The 20,928-nt window shown below is 39.6% G+C and overlaps 1 protein-coding gene across 1 annotated transcript in view; it reads right to left on the minus strand.

Annotated features, from left to right (window-relative positions):
• Nucleotides 1–3,890: 3,890 nt before the first annotated feature.
• The window catches only part of LOC121943405 (mitochondrial intermediate peptidase-like), a 38,391-nt gene continuing 21,353 nt past the window's right edge, over nucleotides 3,891–20,928 (minus strand). Inside the window, exons 17-19 of the mRNA XM_088078724.1 lie at nucleotides 20,354–20,475; nucleotides 18,789–18,862; nucleotides 3,891–4,619 (exon numbers count right to left, since the gene is read on the minus strand). Of these exons, the coding sequence (XP_087934850.1) occupies nucleotides 4,519–4,619; nucleotides 18,789–18,862; nucleotides 20,354–20,475 (297 nt within the window). The 3' untranslated portion in view covers nucleotides 3,891–4,518. The remainder of the gene's footprint in view (nucleotides 4,620–18,788; nucleotides 18,863–20,353; nucleotides 20,476–20,928) is intronic.

Consider the following 20,928-nt stretch of genomic DNA (forward strand, 5'->3'; position numbering starts at 1 on the left):
CAAGGCTATATAGTATGACAAAAATGTCAAAATATGACATGTTTCAAAAACAGCTGGTAACTGCATGAAATAGCACGCTGTCGCACTGCATATTGAAGAATGTTGCAAAAACAGCCAAAAATGCCATAATATGGCATTGCAGAAAAATGACTAAAAATGTGACACTATAGCATGGCGAAAAAATGCCAAAATATAACATGTCCCAAAAACAGCTGGAAACCACATGAAGTATTGTGCCAAAACACACTATAGCATAGAATGTTGACAAAACGGCGAAAAACACCAAAATATGGCATGTCAAAAAGCGGCAGAAAATGCTGTACTATAGTATAGCAAAAACTGCCAAAAAATGACATGTCCCAAAAACAGCTGGAAACCAAATAAAATAATGTGCTGAGACACACCATAGCATAGAATGTTGCAAAAATGGCCCAAAACAACATTATATGGCAGGTTGAAACAATGACTAAAAATGGCATTCTATAGTATGATGGAAACTGTCAAAATATGAAATGTCCCAAAAACAGCTGGAAACTGCATTAAGTATTGTGCCGAGACACATCACAGCATAGAATGTTGACAAAATGGCCAAAAACGCCATAATATGGCATGTTGTAACAATGACTAAAAATACCATACTATAGTATAGCGTAACATGTCAAGATAGGACATGTCCCAAAAACAGCTGGGAACCACATGAAGTATCGTGCTGAGACACGCCATAGCATAGAATGTTACAAAAACGGCCAAAAACAACATAATATGTGATGAAAAATTATGAAATAGTATGATGTCAAAATTTGATAAAAGAGTCATGGAAAAATGTCATGAAAAATAGTCATGGTATAGTCTGAAATAAAAATGTGAAAAATTTGAATAAAAAAGTCAGTTTTGAATGTGATAAAAATACTATTAAAATGAAATACTATAGTGGGGCTTTGGTGGCTGAGTGGATAAAGCCAGTGCCTTATGCAAGAAGGCAGTGTCCGTGCTGCAGAGGCCTTGGGTTCAAGTCCCATTCAAGACCTTTTGCTGCCTGTTGCTCCCCTCTTCACACTATAGATCTGTTCTATCTAATAAAGGCTAAAATGCCAAAAAATAATCTTTAAAAAAATAGAAAATATAAATCATATTATAGTATCTCAGAAAATTGAGATGAAAAAATGCCATGGAATAATATGACATCAAAATATGATCAAAACAACATAAAATAGTGTGCAAAGACATGCTTCAGCATAGAATGTTGAAAAAAAACAGCCAAAAACACAATAATATGGCATGTCGAAAAAAAGACCAAAAATGTCATATTACAGTATGGCAAAAAATGTCAAAATATGACGTGTTCCAAAAACAGCTGGTAACTGCATGAAATAGCACGCTGTCACACAGCATATCATAGAATGCTGCAAAAAAAGCCAAAAACACCATAATATGGCATTGCAGAAAAATGACTAAAAATGCCATACTATAGTATGGCGAAAACTGTCAAAATATGACATGTCCCAAAAACAGCTAGAAACCACATGAAGTATTGTGCCAAGACACACTACAGCATAGAATGTTGACAAAACGGCGAAAAACACCATAATATGGCATGTCAAAAAAGAGGCAGAAAATGCTGTACTATAGTATAGCAAAAACTGTCAAACAACGACATGTCCCAAAAACAGCTGGAAACTGTATAAAATAATGCGCTGAGACATGCCATAGCATAGAATGTTGCAAAAATGGCCCAAAACACCATTATCTGGGAGTATGAAACAAAGACTTAAAATGGCATACTATAGTATGGCGAAAAATGTCAAGATAGGACATGTACCAAAAACATTTGGGAACCACAGGAAGTATCGTGCTGAGACATGCCATAGCATAGAATGCTACAAAAACGGCCAAAAACGCCATTATATGGGAGTATGAGACAAAGACTAAAAATGGCATGTGGCGAAAAATGTCAAGATAGGACATGTCCCAAAAACAGCTGGGAACCACATGAAATATCATGCTGATACATGCCATAGCATAGAATGTTACAAAAACGGCCAAAAACGCCATAATATGTATGAAAAGTATAGTATGACATCAAAAAAAACAAAAAAAAACATGGTATGGTCAGTGTTGACAGTGTCAGTGTCTTGACATAGTGTGGCATCAGTGGCTGAGTGGATAAAGCAGGTGCCCTATGTGTGAAGGCAGTGTTCAGCAGTGGCCTTGGGTTCGACTCCCGCTTGAGGCTCTTTGCTGCATGTCACCCCCAGCTATTCACATTATCAACCTGTCTTATCTAATAAAGGCAAAAACACCAAAAAAAAATATTTAAAAAAAATAAAATAGAAAATACAAATGATATTATAGTATGTCATATCAGAAAATTGAGATTAAAAAATGTCATGGTATAGTATGACATAAAAATATGAGCAAAAAAGTGAATGTAGGAGTAATATGTAATGTAAATATGATATAAAAGGTCACAATGTAGTATGTTACAAAAAGACACAGTATAGTAAGTCAGAAAATTGAGATGAAACAGTCATAATAAAATGTCAGAAAAATGAGATGCAAAAAGTCATAGTATAGCATGACAATAAAATGTGATAAAAAAAAGTCATAGCATGGTATCACATAAAAAATGTGATTAAAAATAGAAATACCACCATGCAGTTGTATACCTCTCTGCTCCACTCAATTTGCACTTACACTTGAAATTCACATCTGTGAAAACATAGATGCTTCACACACATCTTTCCTTTTGCAGGCCAGAAGCTCTGACCAAATGTCTCCCCTTCTTCCCTGACTTAGGACCCCTGAGCAGTGACCATAAAAGTATTTTGAGGAACATTATGACATCACAGTTGACCTTTGACCTCTTGGATATAAAATATCAGAACTTCATCATTATAATTTATTAGACACTTGAAATTTGAGCATGTGAATTCGTGAGTTATGGACAAAAAAAATGTTTTCTGAGGTCACCTTGACCTTTGTCCTTATACCACCAGATTTTAATTAGTTCATTCTTGAGTCCAAGAGGAAATATGTGCCAAATTTGAGGAAACTCCCTAAAGGCCATCTTCAAACATTGTGTTCAAGTACCCACAGTGACCTTGATCTTTGAACACCAAATTCTAATCAGGTAATCACTGAGTCCAAGTTAATGTTGGTGTCAATTTTTTAAAAAAATTCCCTCAAGGTGTTTTTAAGATATCACTTTGACATGAATGAGGTCACCATGACCTTTGACCACCAAAAAGCTCACCCTTGTCTCTAAACAACAGTATGTCCCAAATTTGAAAAAAAATCCCTGAGGTGTTTCTGAGATATTGCGCTCACAAGAATGAGACAGACAAGGTCAATTTGACCTTCACCTTTGACCTATGACCACCAGAATGCTATCAGTCCTAGTTAGCATTTGTGCCAAATTTGACCTGTAACCATCAAAATGTAATCAGTCCACTTGGTTGGTTGTGCTAAATTTGAAGAAATTCCCTCAAGGTGTTCCTGAGATACTGCGTTCAGAAGAATGGGCTGGACAGATGGACAGACCTACATATATACGTATGGACCGACAGACGCCCCAAAAACATAATGCCTCCAGCCTTGGCTATCACCGACGCAGAGTCATAAAAAGTCATAGTATGGTATGTCATACAACTGTATTGAAAAAAAAATCCAAATAAAGTATGCCATTAAAATGTGATGCAAAAAGTCACACTATATATGACATACTGCTGAATTTCTCTCTCTGTCCTCCTCCCCCTAAAACCTCCTGACAGACAAAACAGATGGAGCAGCATTGATTTAGAGCCTAAACAATGATCACATGACAGGAAGAGCAACAGCGAGTATTCTTCCTCTCTCTGATTTGATCAGGAAAAAACAATGTGCTGCTAGTATGAGAGCTGAAAAATAATATTTAATGAGGGGATACCAGTAGGGGAATGAATGAGAATAAAAGCAAATTAAATGACGAAAACCATAAATTAAGAACTTAGTCAAATTTATAGCAGTATGTGACATTCCACAGTACATTTTCGTGTTCACTTTTAACAACATCCAGCACAATTAAAAAGGTGGAAAAAGTGTTGTTTTATGATATTAAACAAACAGTATGTAGCCTGGCACAGGTTACTGTTATAATACCATTGATGGTGACAAAACAGAGTCCAGAGCATTTGGAAGTGTCATTGAATAGACACAGTTTAACATTATCTGAAATCATCAATACCCAGATGGATAATTACGAGTTTTTAGGGCTTGGGGGAGGCTTTAATTCTTATCATGTCTTGTATTGACAACAGAATTAGCCAAAGATACCAGAAAAAGTCTAGCTGTCTATCTAAAGTAAGTCACTGTGACTTCAAGAGAGACCAGCAATATATCATTTATAGACAAAGATGCTTGGTAAGAATAAGTGTGCACCCCACTGCCATGTCTCTCACCTCCCTTGTCTGTACATCATTAGCGTATTGTCTCTTTGCCTTGCAGGGGTTCAAGTCCATTTCATTGGAGCAGAGCCATCTTTCAGCTTTCAGAGTCCATAATGAAGGTCTCAAAGTTTGGGTTGAGCTCAGATACCAGTGCATCCACAAAGTCCTCCACGCTGGGCCGTCTCTGCAACATCCCTGTCACAGGCAAACACAAAACAGGTTTTAGGATGGATATGTGTGCGTGTGTGTGTGTCCATCCAATGCACATCTGTCTCTGGGAAGGAACAGGTTCTGGCTGGGCAGTGGGATGAACTGGTTTTCTATTTTCCATCATCTCACCTCATTCTAACAGGAAGAGTGCAGCTTTCTGGAACATTTAAGCTGCGGTCAAAAAGTTCAAATAATTTCCTTTCTTAACCACTTTTCCTTAACCTCCAGAGAAAAAGTCACGAGGTCAAGGAAAGATGTGAAGGAGAATTCATAAGGACTTAGGAAAAGACGATTGTGGATGTTATTGACGTGGGTCTTCTGTATGAAAATGTGATTGGTTTGGATTGGTTTTTATGCAGCAAAAAGTTTTTTTCAGAAATGTTTTGGTGTTTTCTTTTAAAAACCTAATTTGCTGCCTTCTTCAATCCCTTTGTAATGTGGATCTTAAAAACTGTGCCATAAACTCTGAGTATTAATATTATGACAATGACTATAATTCGTATTATTATTTATATTATGAATATAATGATTATGTATTATAGAAAACAGTCAATAGTACATATTAAATACACATAAAACATGATAAAATACAATTACAAAATCTGCATAACAATAACAAATATGTTTTTTTTTTAAATATAAAGACTAAATTCAGAGCAAAGATCTGATTATAAGCCTGTGTATATAACAGCTTTACCATTTACCATATACCCCAGTGAAATTTCTGAAAGGTATGAAGATATGAAATATTACAAACTTTCCTAGCCCTATTCTTCCTATACTGAAAGACTTGTAACAGGCACAGACACCCAAAAAGAACAAAATTTGGATAGTAAAATTTCACCTTTAACAGACCTCAGATGGTGGTGTGACCCAACAGACTGCATGTAGTAAAAGACAGCTGTCAAGTTCTCAACAGCTTCTATTTCTGCCTTTAGCAAAAGTAAAAACCCTATACCGGACATTTTATAGTGTTTCATAGGGGTGATACTGAGCGCACACACATACACTCATACACACACTCTTGTTACACCAGACTGTGACTAGTGCTGTAGAGCAAATATGACTGTGCAGCCGGCTAGCGAGCCCTGGGAATGTCTGTCTGTGTTTTGAGAGCCTGTCTGCCAGCTCATGCGTGGAGGACTCCCTCGCTTGCTTTACAATTCAGCTGCACGCCCGCTTTGAAGTCAGTTCATTTCCCCTTGTGTAGCTGCCAATGTAAATAGGCACTCTCCCCCTCCCCCTCTTTCCTGCATGGGTCACCTCCAACGCACACACACTCAAAAACACACACACACGCACACACACTCGCTCAAACACAAGCATGTCTGCACAGGCACGCATGAATGGAGACGCAAAGAGTTTCACACAGTGATCCTGAACGCATGGACGCACAGCGAGATATGGACAGTCAAACACGCACAAACACACCGGGTGGTGCTGCCATCCTGAAACTGGCTCAGCAGGTAGAAACTAAGCGCAGGTTTGGCCCGGCCTGCAGTGAAGCGCCTTTCATGAGAGCACCAGAGAAGGGATTATCATCTCCTCTTACCCACCGGTTTCTCCCTGCCCCTTTGGCTACAAGATGATACCAGCATACAAGGGTCCCTAATGCACCACAACCACAAGGCCCCTGGATCCCCGGGAGCAAGGAAACCACAAGAAAGTCATGATATCCAACCATAAAAGATAGCCCTAATTTAAGGGCCGGAGGACGTTTTTGCTGTGGCCACTGTTGACGTCTATGGCCCCTTTAAAGTGGAGTCCAAAATGTCATGAACAGCTTAAGCTGCATTAATAGGTGTTAACGCAGATGATATTGGTGCCAGCTGATCAAGTTGCACATAAATCCATCTTCAGAGAGCTGGCACTGTTAGGTAATTTAATCCATTTATATCCATTTAAGGGTTAAGCTTACAGATACGGACACAACGGAGCACCAGAGATCATGGTGACAGTGTGACGTAGTTCAAGGGAGATCTGAATATAGAAGGTGGTCATATCTCGAAAATAACAAAACAGAACCAATCGATAATATAGTGAAATAATTCTCCACCCACATGTAGTAATGTTTTGAATGGCCTCACACTGACCATCGATGACCATCGATGAACATTACGACCTCCTCTGCCTTGTTTGTTGTTGTCTGAAACTTTCGACTCTGCCCTCTCGTGACATTTACATTTAAAATCGACATATTCATTGTCGTACATAAAGGGAGTGCAGATGAGTGCTTACTCTCTCAACTAAGATGCAAGCGGAGGAGACAAGAGAGAGACGAGAAGCATCTAGGCAGCAGGCATTTAACAAAATAAGAAATCTGTGCTCTGGCTATGTCATTCTAAAGCAAGGTTATCAAAATGTGAAGTGTAGCACAGCTGTGCGTAAGTCCCCTTTTACAAATAACAGGCAGTGAAAAGATTTCCACAAAGGATACGTATCCTCACACATAAAACCTCCTCTCATCTCAAGATGCATTTCAGGCATTGAGACATTCTACATGATGGTACCCTCAATTTCCTCAGGCAGGAGGACAGAGGTGAGGAGGCATAAAATAGAGACACGAGAGAAGCCCAAAGTATAACTAGTGATTTCCTTTGCAGCTCCAAAATCTCACCAGCCTCAACCTCTGGCTTGACAAATTATAAAGAACATTAAGTGTTTAAAGCAAAACATACCATTATTTGTAGCAGACACAATTCAAGGCATCATTTATCATCCTTACTCATTTTCAAATTAAATGCTCCACTATGTTCACCAGGTCATCAATAACAGGAAAGATGTTGGCAATAAAACTGAAACAAGACCCTAAAACGCAGAGAACTGCTGAGTCAGGTGATAATACTCTATGTGTCTGTTATTGTGAGGGGCCCCTGTCACAAAAAAAAAAACAAAAAAGATGAAGGTGCAGCTTTAATCTGATCCTGATCAGGTTTATGGTTGGTCACAATTAGGAAAATATTTACATTTGCATGAGATATTTTCCTAATCCTTGCATGATTATCCTTTTTGCAATTGCCCAACTCCACAAAAAGGTCAGAGGTCAGTCACAGAACAGCCTTAAGGACTGGTAGTCATCTATCCAGCTGTGAGCGGCACAAAAAGAAAAAAAAAAGCGCACAGGTACACACATGCTCCGACATGACACTTGTTTACTTGGTTGATCTCCACAGCATGTGAGCAGACAGAGCTGTGGGCTCAGCTACTAATTTGAACTCTGCGTACACTGTCTACTGCGTCACCAGCACTTTCTCTAATGGATGTAATTTCCTGACTGTGTGCGTCCGCGGGGGGAATCTGATGTCTGCTGCCTCGCCTGCCACAGGTTTGTGTGTGGAACAAGCACAGTTAACATGACAGGACTGTGATGAGAGAGGCAGAAGGGAGGAGGGAAGAGAAAGTTAGGGATGTAAAGGGAGGCGTGAGCATGACAGAGGTTAGTCAGGTAAACAATAGCGCCCTCGCCGGTTTCTCATCACCAACAGCTCGGGGTGTCAGCACCTGGGTCTCACACGGCGATCGACAGTACATGAACAATAAGCAGTGAAGATTGAGTCTTTTCTCAGCCCACATCCCTGGGAGAGTTGGGGAGGAATGCACAGATAACCTCAAAGTCATAACAACACTGTGGAGGAGTATCTGATCTAAGAAGCTGCTTTTATAGATACACACAAGGAGGTGGGGCTCAGTCAGACAAAACAGACCAGCAGGATATGACGAACACACTGCATAAAAGTAGACATGAAAGATAAAAAAAAAAGATGAATTAAACACGTTAATGGTTAACGTCCACAGAAGTTAAACACAGTATGAATTACAGCGAAATGCATGGAAACTCCTCAAACTGCTACGCACATAAAAACCTGAACATTCGACTGTTTTGTATGAAGGGCTGCACTTTATTTATCAATGAGGGATGGTGAGCTATGAATATTTTCTTTGAACCTCCCTAAGGGACTGAGGGAAATTTTATGACTCTTCCACCATAAATAACCATATTTTATATATATTCTCACCAACTGTATGCATTGGAGCTTATGCAACAAGCACAAAAGATGGGAGTCAAAGTTATCACCACAACAAACTGCTGATTCCTTAAGAAAAACGCAAATCTTTCTTACAAATCACATTATCACACAAGGCGTGCGTGCTCTTTAGCAGAATATGGTTAAGTTAAAAGTTAAAAACAAAATCTGGTTAAAGTGAACAGTTACTTTTTGGTGAAATTAAATGAGACAGAAGAATAAAGTTAAATTGATGAAATTTTCTAATTTAAGCTTAGGTTCATCATGTTATGTCTGGCTATGAAAAATACTGTAATTTTGGTGATTTTTAAAGAAAACATGTCTGTCAAACTCACCTGCAGGTTTTGTATTTATTTATTTTTTTTTAAAGATTATTTTGGGGCTTTTATTGCCTCTAACTGACAGGACAGTGTCAGTGTGAAAGGGGTAGAGAGAGGGAGACATGCAGCAAAGGGCTGAGGCTGGACTTGAGCCTGCGGCCGCTGCGGCGAGGACACAGCCTCTGCACATGGGGTGCTGCTCTATCCACTGAGCCACCAGGTGCCTGGTTTGTATTTAGTGAAAATAAATACAAAATACAAGCATTTAAAGTTCTATGTACATCCCCGAAGCTAACATACAAAACAGTCTATCCCAGGTGCTTAAAAAATTATTTGAATCCTCCGCCCATAAATAACGTGAAGTCCCCTACACACATTTTTTTGTTTGCATTTCAAAATGTCATGGTTTTCATCCATGTAAATAGTTTGACCAGGTTTTGAGATTTCTGCCTCCACCCAAACACAATTAAGATGATTATAATTGTATTTGCTTGCTTACAGCTTAAAAAAAATTGCATGAAATACTTTAATAGCAACGTGTTTTGTCCAGAAACGATGTCCCTACGCTGTCTTCAGACTTCATGGAAATACTTTGGTAAAATGTAGCTCTAGTCACTTACAGCACTACCTCGGCAGTGCAGATACAGTTCGAGTTGACAGCATTGCAGTGGGCAGACCTACACACCCACTCTTGGCGACGCACCGAAGAAACGCAGAGCCAAACTAAACATAGGCTGTTCTTTGTGTCCATTGTTAGGAGAGCCTTAGGACAGAGGCTTTGCCGTGTGAGTCATCTCGTATTTAAGAGTTTCCATTTCCATTCATAATGGCACTGACACGGCCATTGAGGAACAAGGCTTCTACCCATTACAGTCATCTCAAGGCCCAGAGCGTCGGCCAACTTGGCCAGCAGAGTTTGGACAGGTGTTAAAAGACACAAACCGCACAAAGGCCCTAAAATAACAGTGAATCTTTCTTAACAACTGTATCCTCAGACAAACTGCTGATTAAGTATGCACACTTTTAGCCAAATCCTGCTTTGCAGTTTGGCCACTAAACAGACCCACTGGAGCTATTGTCAGTGGAGTACCTTGCTCAAGAGTACTTGTTGGGAAAGTAAAGTGCAATACTCATTCTCTAGCCCTGCTACATCTATCCAAGCTGGGTTGGGAATGTTTAAATCACAGACCATATTTTTTAGCTCAACTTCCACCGCTTTATCTAGTCCGAAATAGGTATTTTCACAAGGCAGATTAGAGGGTCTTGGATTTGACCGTTCCACTGTGGAACATAGTCATTTCGAATCGGCCGTGTACTTAAACATAGATTACGTCTTTTCCCCTTTGCCATTTGCTTTAATAAGAAATATTTAAAAATTATTTAAAAACCTGCTGCCATTTGCTCTTTCTGATAACCAAAACAAGCTAGGCCTGTCAAGATCAATACGTTATAGACTTTGGAGCCAGCAAAAATTATCAAGATTATGTCCGTATATAGGATAATATTGCCCTCATTTTTACATGTTTTTTTATGACAAAATTTGTAGCCAGAATGATTGCAGAATAAACTGCAAGAGTTTTTTTTCACAGCCCTTAAAGAGTAACTAACCCCCTAACCTTTTTTTTTAGATAAAAAAACTATGTATATGGGTATGTAGTAATGTTATCAATTGACTCATGTCCAACTCTAGACATCTGAGTGCAAAGTATTAAAATCATATATATTGTGTAATGAATACGCATAGTGACTGCCCTCCAAAGGCTGAAACCTGACTATTGCAACTGAATTTTGCTATTGGTTAGTCCTGGTAGCAGGAGCCCGCTTTCATCACCAACCATGCCACGTCACCACCCTCTCATCAGCCAACTACTTTACATGAGTGCAGAAGGCAGGGAGGTGCTGTGGATCAAGAGGAGGCATGACTGGGTGTCTTAGCACTCCTCCCAGCCCTGCCCACTTTAAAGACTTTTTTGTACATTCAAGCTACGAGGTACTCAAGAAAAAAGTGGGGGATTTGGTTACTCTTTAAATTGAATGAAGAGAAAAAATCTGGAGACACATTTTGCATTTCTTGTCGCACTGTGCTTAATTTGTGTTTTATTCGTTTAGGATATTATTTTTTCACATTTCAATGCCAATGTCTGAACATGCTTAACGATTACTTCTTTAAAAGGATGTGCTTGCATTATTATGTATGGTAGCAGTTTAAAGATTAATTTATAAAGAGCAGTTCAACATTTTTGGCATTATCCTAGTTAACATTGCCAATTGCCTAAGCCAAAAGATGGAGAGAATCAGTTACTAGTGCTTATACAGGCAGTCATGCGCCACAACATCCTTAGTTATCACCCTTAGCAGGTATCGCTTCATTAACAAATAGTATTTTGTCTGTATATCCAGGCCTTTGTCTGGGGCTGTCTCTGTTTACTGGGACCTGAGAGTACAGGGCTGAACCCCACAACCTGGTTTGAATAAAATGCTTCTGTGACACGGCTTTATTCATTCACACAGAGACAGAGCCATAAGCAGCTCTTTTGGCTGCCTGAGTTAGGTAAGATCAGAGATTTGCCCAGACATTGTGCTTATGTGTTATCATTATATCGAAGGTTTAAAATGGTCTTAAAAATGACCATAATAGTGTTTGTTGCAGTTATTTCTCGGATGAAATCATCCACCAAAAGGAGTAATTGTGACAGACCATGCTGCAATTTATCCCAATATTTTTATATAATTGCACCTACATTTCAAAGTTAGAATAATATCTTTCAAGTAAACAGAGATTTATCTCTCACGGGAGAACATACACAGCATGCACACAATAATTTATTTACTTGAAGGGTGGTGGGTGATGCTTATCAGTCAAATGATGACCTATGTGGCTGGCTAACAGCTCTGAGCCTTGGTAATGACAGCTCTGGGGACGAGAACTCTGTAGAGAGGTTTCAAAATTGCTGCCCAGCCTGCAGCTACTGCTGGCTGAATTTATCAAACATCTGAGTTGCCGCCTACAAAGAGTTTTTCTTAAAATGGGAGTGAAGTGTCTGATGACCTACATTCTTCTAAGATCAGATACATAAAATATTATTCAGTTTTCATTTGGGATGGAGGGATTTATAATATGGGTTTAATATAAAGAGATAAGACTTTGGTCATTAGTCAAATATGCATTTACAAGGTAAAGAACAACCTCTGGACAAGTGCAACTTTTCATCAAAAATCCATCTATTTCTTTCCTGGCTCCCTGAAAATAAGTGTAGCAAGCACTTTTACACTTTTAATGCTCCAACAGCAGAATACAAGAAAAAAAACGTATTCTGCCATTAGAGCATAAATCAGCACAGTTGGAAAGTGTCTTTAACCAATCAGAGGGCTTAGCTAAAACTGGCTGTTTTATAAGAGCCATTGATCCCAGTCCCTCGGGCTTGGCTGTGTTCTGTTCTTTCATGATTTAATTGGTTGCTTTTATAGGCCAATTACACCCACTTGCAAGTTTGAGGGAGCAGCAGTATGCCACTTTTGTACATTTAAAATGGGAACAAACTGCTGCTTGCAGTAACTTGAGCTTCTGTAGTGTCACATTCCCTGTATGTGCATAAAACAACATTCATACACTGACAAACGCACAGAGCTCCAAGTCACTTCAGAGTTTACAATCACACATTTCAAAACAAGTTTCTGGCTGCTTCAGAAGCCGTTCAGCTGCTGCTTGTAACCATTCGAAACATGTCAAGGTGTGAAAAGCGGTTACCTCTGTAAAACCTGGAGGCAAACGCTCAGCTCACTGCCTCTGTAATTACTCCTTTGAAGTTCAGGAAGCTTTTCTACAAACAATACTTAAGACAGGCCCAGAAAGCAAGCAAAACAAGGGTGATGACAAACACTGAACGGCTCTTTGTCAAGTAAGTGCCTTACCAAAAGAAGAGAAACCTGCAATGTTATTGAAGATAAACCCTACAAAACTCAGTAAACCAATCTCTTACTGTAAGAAAACGCTCCCAGCCTAAACACCATGAAATTAATTAAAATTCACAATCAGAATCATGCAACTTAATATATTCACAGTTTCAGAAATGTATGTACCTTGGATCTAAAATATTTTAAAGAAATGTTTAGGGTAGGATTTTTAACCACATAAGAAGGATCATTCTAGTGATGCTGGTCCGTTGGTTGGTTTGCTACCTTACTCTTGGATTTCCATGAGATTTTAATATTCACGGTTTTAAGAGGATGAACCCTAATTATCTGGTGATCCTGACATATTCTCTAGCGCAACAATGATGTTCATATTTGTGTGACATTTCAAAAACTTTTGTATGGATTGCCACAAAATTTAATTCAGACATTCATGCCTTCCTCAAAATCAACTGTAATAACTTTGGTGATCCTCTGACTTTTCATCCAGCTTCATCATCAGGTCAAAACTTCAATATGTGCAATACTTCAGTTTAGGACTACATATCTGCAACGACCTGCAAAATACCAAATATATAGTATGTCAAAAGCAGTGTGTAAAAAAATACCAGGATAACCTACGGCAACTGGTCGCATTTTATACTTCACAAGTCATAATGCTTGAGCTGAAGAGAGGTAAAAGCTCACCCAGAGCTGACAGAAGCCTAAATTACTGATCTCTCAATCAATCAATCACAAACAATCTCATGTATGCAGTTCTTAAAATGGCTCTCTGGGTTGACCCCCATCTCTGGTGAGCTGGGCAAATGGCATTTTTTAGCCAAAGAGAGAGCAAGGTATCATTAAGTGATAACATTAAGAGTTCCAAATCACACACTTTTTCTGTTTACTTTGAATTTCGTGCTAGGGAGTGTGATGCATATATTAGCAAGACGGTCAAACTTCAAGGTGCAATGTTATGATAAAGCAGTATGCATACTCAATGCAACAGTACATACTTTGTACGGGCAGCTGAAGTGCGTAATTACAGTTTTAAAAAGTTAACGCAGCATGAGTCTTTTCTTATGAAAACTCAAGATACTTTTCCAGCCCAGAGACACACTTTCATCTATTTCTGCAACTGACACATTTATCTAAATGTGGTTAGCCTTTCACCACACAAAAGCTACAATAAATTGCCATCTGTGTCTCCAATGATGACAAGTATGTCTTGCACTTTTCAGGACTTATATTACTTTTTTCTTCATAGTGCTGTGGCGCTTCATAGTGAGACGACTATCAGTAAATCAAGGATACAAGGAGACACCTCCCTCTGAACATGTGCTGTCTGGAGCACAGTAAAATCATTTTCATCACAAATCATGTGTTTTTAACCAAAGGCTATAAATTATGCATTTTGCAGCTTTACATCTTTGTTGTGTGAAGTTCCCCTCCTCTCATTCAGAAGGAACTATACATCTTTGTCACAAATGTGCTCTGGGACTGCACAGACCACCATGCTCTTGGGGTTTATTAGCAACTATGCAAGCAGTCATAGGAACTATTCAACCACACTGCCTCCGGACAAAGAACTCGGCTACCAAGTCGGAGTAGATCCATTTTCTGTGCTCTGCATTCGGGGCTATGGGAACAGTCTGGGTCATGAAAGCCCTCTCTGTGGCAGGATCTGAGCTTCGGTTCAGTCAGTTGATCACCTTTCACTCTTTCTCTCCTTTTTCTTCTCTCTTACTCTCACTTTTTCTCTGACTCACTCTGTCCCGATGTTGCTGATCTGGATTTACTGCCTGGGCTTACATTTCAACACCATTTTTCCTGGGAAACATCCACTCACGCAGGGGGAGCCATGCAGATAAAGACTGGCCTCTGATTAGCCTTGCTGGACCTGCTCCGGTTCCCTGTGTGCCCTTGTGCCCCCTCTACCACCTTGCCAAAGGGGAAATGTTACACACCTTCATTTACAAGCGTCTTTGTTTAAAAGGATTATGTGTAATGGGTTGGATCTGGATACTGTGTCTAGTCGTCTGCTCTCCTCTAACCTAAAAACTGCTTTAGATATAAAAGTGCCCTTCTTTTGCAAAATCTTTTTCCATTCCCCGTTAGGAATTCATGATGGTTGCAATGAACCTCTCAACCTCATAGTGAATAGAGACTAAATGTTTCAGCACATGCGCTGATGTACTGTTATAACTTTGACTATGGCTTTTATGACGTAAAAGTAAATTATGAGGATATACACGTATAAAGCCATCAAAATGGCGAGGTGGCTGGATGAGTCTCTTTTAAAATATGGGTACATTTTATCTCCTTTTGAGTGTTTCTACAGACCCTGGACTAGATTTTATTATGATAAAAAAAAGAAAGAAAAATGGGTTTCAGATGATTATCATGAATGCAGGTGCACAGAGAGGACTGAGAAGAAACTGCCAAAAATGTGGGACTGGAACTAACATCTAACCATTTAAAAGCTCTTTTAACTTGATCTACATCTTGTGTTATAAAATAAAATTGTTGGGGGTAAATTTGATTCCCCAAGCAGACATTTTTAGAGTCTTGAGACCTGTAAGAAGACTTATGGCTGAGAAAGACAGCCAGAGGGATCAATATGACCCTGATAACTATTCTGCACACAAGGCCTTGGCCTATAATTAGAGCAGCATTCACTTCAAAGGACGCCATAAAAGCAAATATTGTCACTCCAACAACAGTTAATTGGACAGAAGATCTAATAACAAGGATCCGATCTGTTGGGGGGTGTAATTTCAGAGGCTGGGTGCAGCCTTAGTTGGAGCTGTCAAAAGGACAATCTGATGGAGAAGGGAGGAGGTGACCCTGAGGGAGAGATTTACAGTACACTCCCAAGTGTCACCTGATCTTACTGCTCCCTCTCCTCTCACCTTCTCTCCCATTGTCCTGTCCAGACATGCCACAGTGCCTGCACAAGGAGAGGAGGAGGAAGTGATGGGCGGAGGAAGAGAAGAGGGCAACAGGAGGAAGTAGTTTGTTTTCTCCATTATGTCTAAATAAGTAAATATAGCTTTCACTAAAAAGTCATAACCTGAAGTTTTATGGTACAAAAGAAGACAAAAAAGAATGCAACTGTTTAGCCATGCTAGTGGCTTGGTGAGCCTGTAATTGGGCTGAATGTCAATGAACATCAGCATCCTAATATGCTTATAATGGTAATGATAACATTACAGGTATGTTTCCTAACATATTCAGAATCTTAATATAGCATGTTAGTCATATTCATATATATACATATACACTGTACATATATACAGACACACACACACACACACATAAATATATATATTGGGATGATAACAATTAACCGATGATCAATTCATCGGTCATTAAGAATTAAATTGATAATTTGAATTTAATCGAATAATTGATAAGCTATGAAATACTGTCAAAATATATGCAATATGTTGCAGTGAGCTTTGACTGAAGATTAAATGTAGTTGGTATTGTTTGAAATAAGCAAAGTTTGTATGTTTTTTCAAATAACAATTAATCGATTAATCAATCCTTAATTTTATCGATAATGTATATTTATAGATACCGTTACCATTAAAAGCATATTGGCATGCTGATGTTAGCATTTAGCTTTAGCCCAATTACAGGCTCACCAAGCCGCTAGCATGGCTAAACAGTCACAGTCTTGTTTGTCTAAGTTTGTACCATAAAACTTCAGGTTATGTCTTTTTAGTGGAAGCCATATATTCTTATTTAGGCATAATGGAGAAATAGTTTTTACAATACAGCATTTGTATAGAAATCTCCCACGCTTTTTGATCCATAAAAATGGTTTCCACTGTATTTGTTCATAAAACAAACTATCACACAAACTGATTTGAAAATTAGAGGACAACAAAAGTTATTAAAATTGATCCTGAGGAGAATGTTACATTTCACAACAATACTTCAGTGTGGACCAAAATGGTGGACCAACCGACCAACACAGCCATCTCTAGAGCCATGCTTCTAGGATGGCTGAAAAATGTTGATGAAATGCAAAGTGGAAAGCACCAGTCTGTGTTTCAGCCCTGCACAGTCAGCAGTTTTTAGGGCTCAAACCCATAATCACCAATGTCTGTCTTTCCTGCCTTCTGGATTTTGTCTATCCTAAAAAAAAAAAAGTGTTTGGTTGCTAGAGAGACCTGAGTCAAGAATTCACACCACAGCAGGACTGGTCGTGTCTGTGTTGACAAAGCTCTTATAAACAACGGTAAGAACCCTTGGGAGTTATGTTAAATTGGTAAATAGGTGCTACTGCGGGAACTCGAGCAAGGAGGGAACCAAACCACAAGAGCAGCAGCTGTGAACACCTGAAAAAACCACAGCATGACTAACAGACTAACAGCTGCTTCTGTCGGATGACAAACCTGAGCTAAAATTTTACGGCTGAGATTAAAGGACTGTAATGGACATCAAGAAACTGTGTCAGTCTCTCATACAATAAAAATCCCTATTTGAACCCAGTTTCCCTCAGGAAGGATGATCAATCAGTAGCGATTACTACAATGGTACATGTAATACATTCTGTTTTTATGTAGCTTCTTCATCCTGTGTAATCTTCTATATACCATTTCATTTTAACAACTTGATCACAAAATAAAGAAACCTTGTTAAATGCGTAAAAGTGGTACTAATAAGTAGCAAAACAAAAAAACGGACATATAATTATTTACTTATGACTAGTACGGTCAAAAAATTACAATTTATGGATTATGAATAAATGGCAAATGGACCTGCACTTGTATAGTGCTTTTCTAGTTGTTTCATCACTGTCACATTCATCCATTCACACAGACATTCATACGCTGCTGGCCATGGCTACCGTACAAGGTGCCACCTCGGTTTTAAAACTTTCTTACACATTCACAAGCAATTTGGGGTTCACTATCTTGCCCAAGAAGACTTCAACATGCAGACTGGAGGAGCCGGGAATCGAACCACCAACGTTCCGATTGGAGGACGACCCGCTCCACTTTCTGAGTCATAGCTGCTCCATAATAAGGTGTAGAATAGCCCCAGGTCACTCTGCACTGCAGGTGGGAATGTTTCTATATGTTCACGACATCCCTAATTCTGAATATTTGAAACGGTTTCAATACTCATTTTTGGCAATACTGATTTTTTTTCTCTCTCTTATAGTTAACGTTTACTACAGTCATTCTGCTGTTCTCTACTAACCAAGTTAAATCGTTATGTTATAGCCTTGTTATATTTATCTTTTAAGTCAATTTTCTATGCTCTCAATGTCAATTTTTCCAACAAAAACTGTATCAAATACTGATATTTTATAAGGTTTTGTATCAAAGACAGAAATTCCAGTATTGTGGAAACATTATTAGTTACTTTCATTATCTAACATTTTATGTTTGGACACTTTCCCACTGACACATTTTTTTTCAAGGACTTTTTTCTGCCTCACATGAAACAGCTGAAAAAAATTCAAGAGCAGTTGACTTTTCAGGCTGTCAAAACAAATTCAAGAGCATTACTTATCAGTAACTACACTTAACCAATTTACTGGTGCTACTGGGAGATAATGGACTGACATTTTAATTACTAAACTGAAGGAAACCTGGAGATGAACTCTGGGGAATCCTAAAACTGTGTACTATGATCCAAATAAGCTAAATCTGCCCGAGGGGTGGCGGTGTCCCGTACGAGGTGGGATGACTGCTGCCTGAAGGCTTTAGGGTCAAAAGGTCAGCTGAATGCAAACAAAATAGTGGCGAACTCAGGCCTAGAGGTACAGTTCTTAAGTGTGCCGAAACATTTTAAATGACACATTGTAAAAAGTGCTTTCTTGAATTTAATAGGCAAATATGAAAAGATTATTCCAGAATTTTGGGAGAAAAAAAAAGTTGGGCATGGCAAGTTACCTTCCACCATCAGCATGGGCTCCTTGGCTCCTCCGTGGGCCAGCATCTCCCGACGATAACGCTCACCCATGTCCCTGACAAAGAGACAGAGAGCACAGGAGAGACAGAGACAGAGGAGAAAGAGATAAAGTTACAAACACCTGTATTCTCTGCCGCGGCCACTCGGAGCCCAGGGCCAAGTTTTCTAAGCTGCCTGTTCACAACAGACAGGTGACAGGAAACAGAGATCTGACAAGTGCAGGTGGAACTAAAACAATCTCGGAGGGACAGAGAAGACATGAAGACAAAAAAACAGCAAAGGGAAAGAAAAGAGAAGCAGGAGGAAAACGCTGCAGGGCTCATCTCGATGAAGGCATGGCAGAGCTTCATTTTTCAAAACAAAGCCTTTGTGCTTTGTCCAGGGGCAAACACTTGTGAAACGGGTGGCTCTGGATGCTAGTGTGTGTCTGTGAATTACAGCAGACACCTGCCAAGTCGGCGTGAGTTTCATATTAATGTCATGTTCAACATCAGGAAGCAGAGACTTAAACAGTATCCAGGGGAAGGTGGCCTGTCAGGAGACATCTGTTTCAGCGCTGAAAACGCAAAACAGGTTTACGCTGTGCTTTACATCATGTGTGACTCGCACCATGAACACAAGGCTATAAGTGGATGAAAAGAGAGTGAAGACTGCGAGTTAATCAAAACATATCTCTGTGGAAACTCAAGCGCAGGAGCTGAACTAATAACTTTTCTGAACTGTAAAACACACTTCGGTGAACCTCATGACCTTACAGCTCTGCTGTTGGAGACTTCATTGGCTATGTTTACATTCACACTAATATTCTTTATTACTCTGTTTTTGACAATATTTTGAATTTGATACGGGTCATGTAAACAGCATATTCCATTCAGATAGGCCTCTTTCTGAATGTATCATATTTTCTGATTAAGACATGAGGGATATGCCAGTATTATTCATCCATCCTTTTTCACCCACTTATCCGGGGCCGGGTCGTGGGGTCAGCAGGCTGAGCAAAACACTCCACATGTCCCTCTCCCCAGCAACACTTTCCAGCTTCTCCTGGGAGACTCCAAGATGTTGTCAGACCAGACGAGATATATACTCCCTCCAGCCTGGGTCTGCCCCAAGGCCTCCTACCAGTTGCGCTTGTCCACAACACCTCTAACGGGAGGCGCCCAGGAGGCATCCTAATCAGATCCCTGAACCACCTCAACCTGCTCCTTTCAACGCGAAGGAGCATCGGCTCTACTCCGAGCTCCCTCCGGATATCTGAGCCACTCGCCCAACCACCCTTCGTAGAAATATTGGAAAACTAGAAAATAATCTACGTCAGTTGCACGTTATATTTTTGTGCTATGAAAAGGAGGATCACTAAGTTCTCTTAGCCAAAAACCTCCCTCACCTCATACGCAAACATGTGCTGGATAGCAAATGCTCAATTAAAGCTCATCTTATGTTGAGTTGAACCTTTTCCCTTGTTTGTGTTTCTGCCGGCTCAGTGTGATGGTCTGTCATTTATTTATTTATTTATTTATTTTTTTGCTCTTAGCAACTGTCTCACCTGTCTAGAGGATCCTGAACGAAGCACTGTTTCCACACCATGGAGGCCACGGCCCTGGACATGAGGTAGGAGTAGTATTTGGCCCCATAGCCGATCAGGTGGCTGAATCTAAGCTGCCATGCCTATGGTGGAAAAGAAAAGAACATTATCACCCTCACCTGAAGGAGAAGACAGGGCATCTTAAAATAATCTGGCCGTCAACAGGTTCACCAGACTATTTGTGACAGAACAAACTCATTGACAGGAGCAACAACAGCTGAACTCCAGCTCCAAAATAAATAAGACGCACATAAATGCACATATCTCATGACACTCTACATACATTTTGACAAAATGAAAAACTCTTACAGGTTTTTTTGGCTACAGTGTGTGTGGTGAGGGAGCAGTGTGGCAGAGGGAGAATATCACAGCGTTAAACGTTTCTGCTCGTAAAAACCTGTTGAGAGAAGCTGCTCCATGACTGCGGCTAACTATTTCAGTGAAAAGCACAAAGTAAGGCTATGGATATTAACCACAAGGAAAACTTCAACTTGGCAATAAAACACCTTCATAAATTTCCAAATTTGTACGTGTCA

This window comes from Plectropomus leopardus, chromosome 6 (genome assembly GCF_026936395.1).
Source record: "Plectropomus leopardus strain MGB_pleo_1.0 chromosome 6, ASM2693639v1, whole genome shotgun sequence".
NCBI classification, from domain to species: Eukaryota; Metazoa; Chordata; class Actinopteri; order Perciformes; family Serranidae; genus Plectropomus; species Plectropomus leopardus.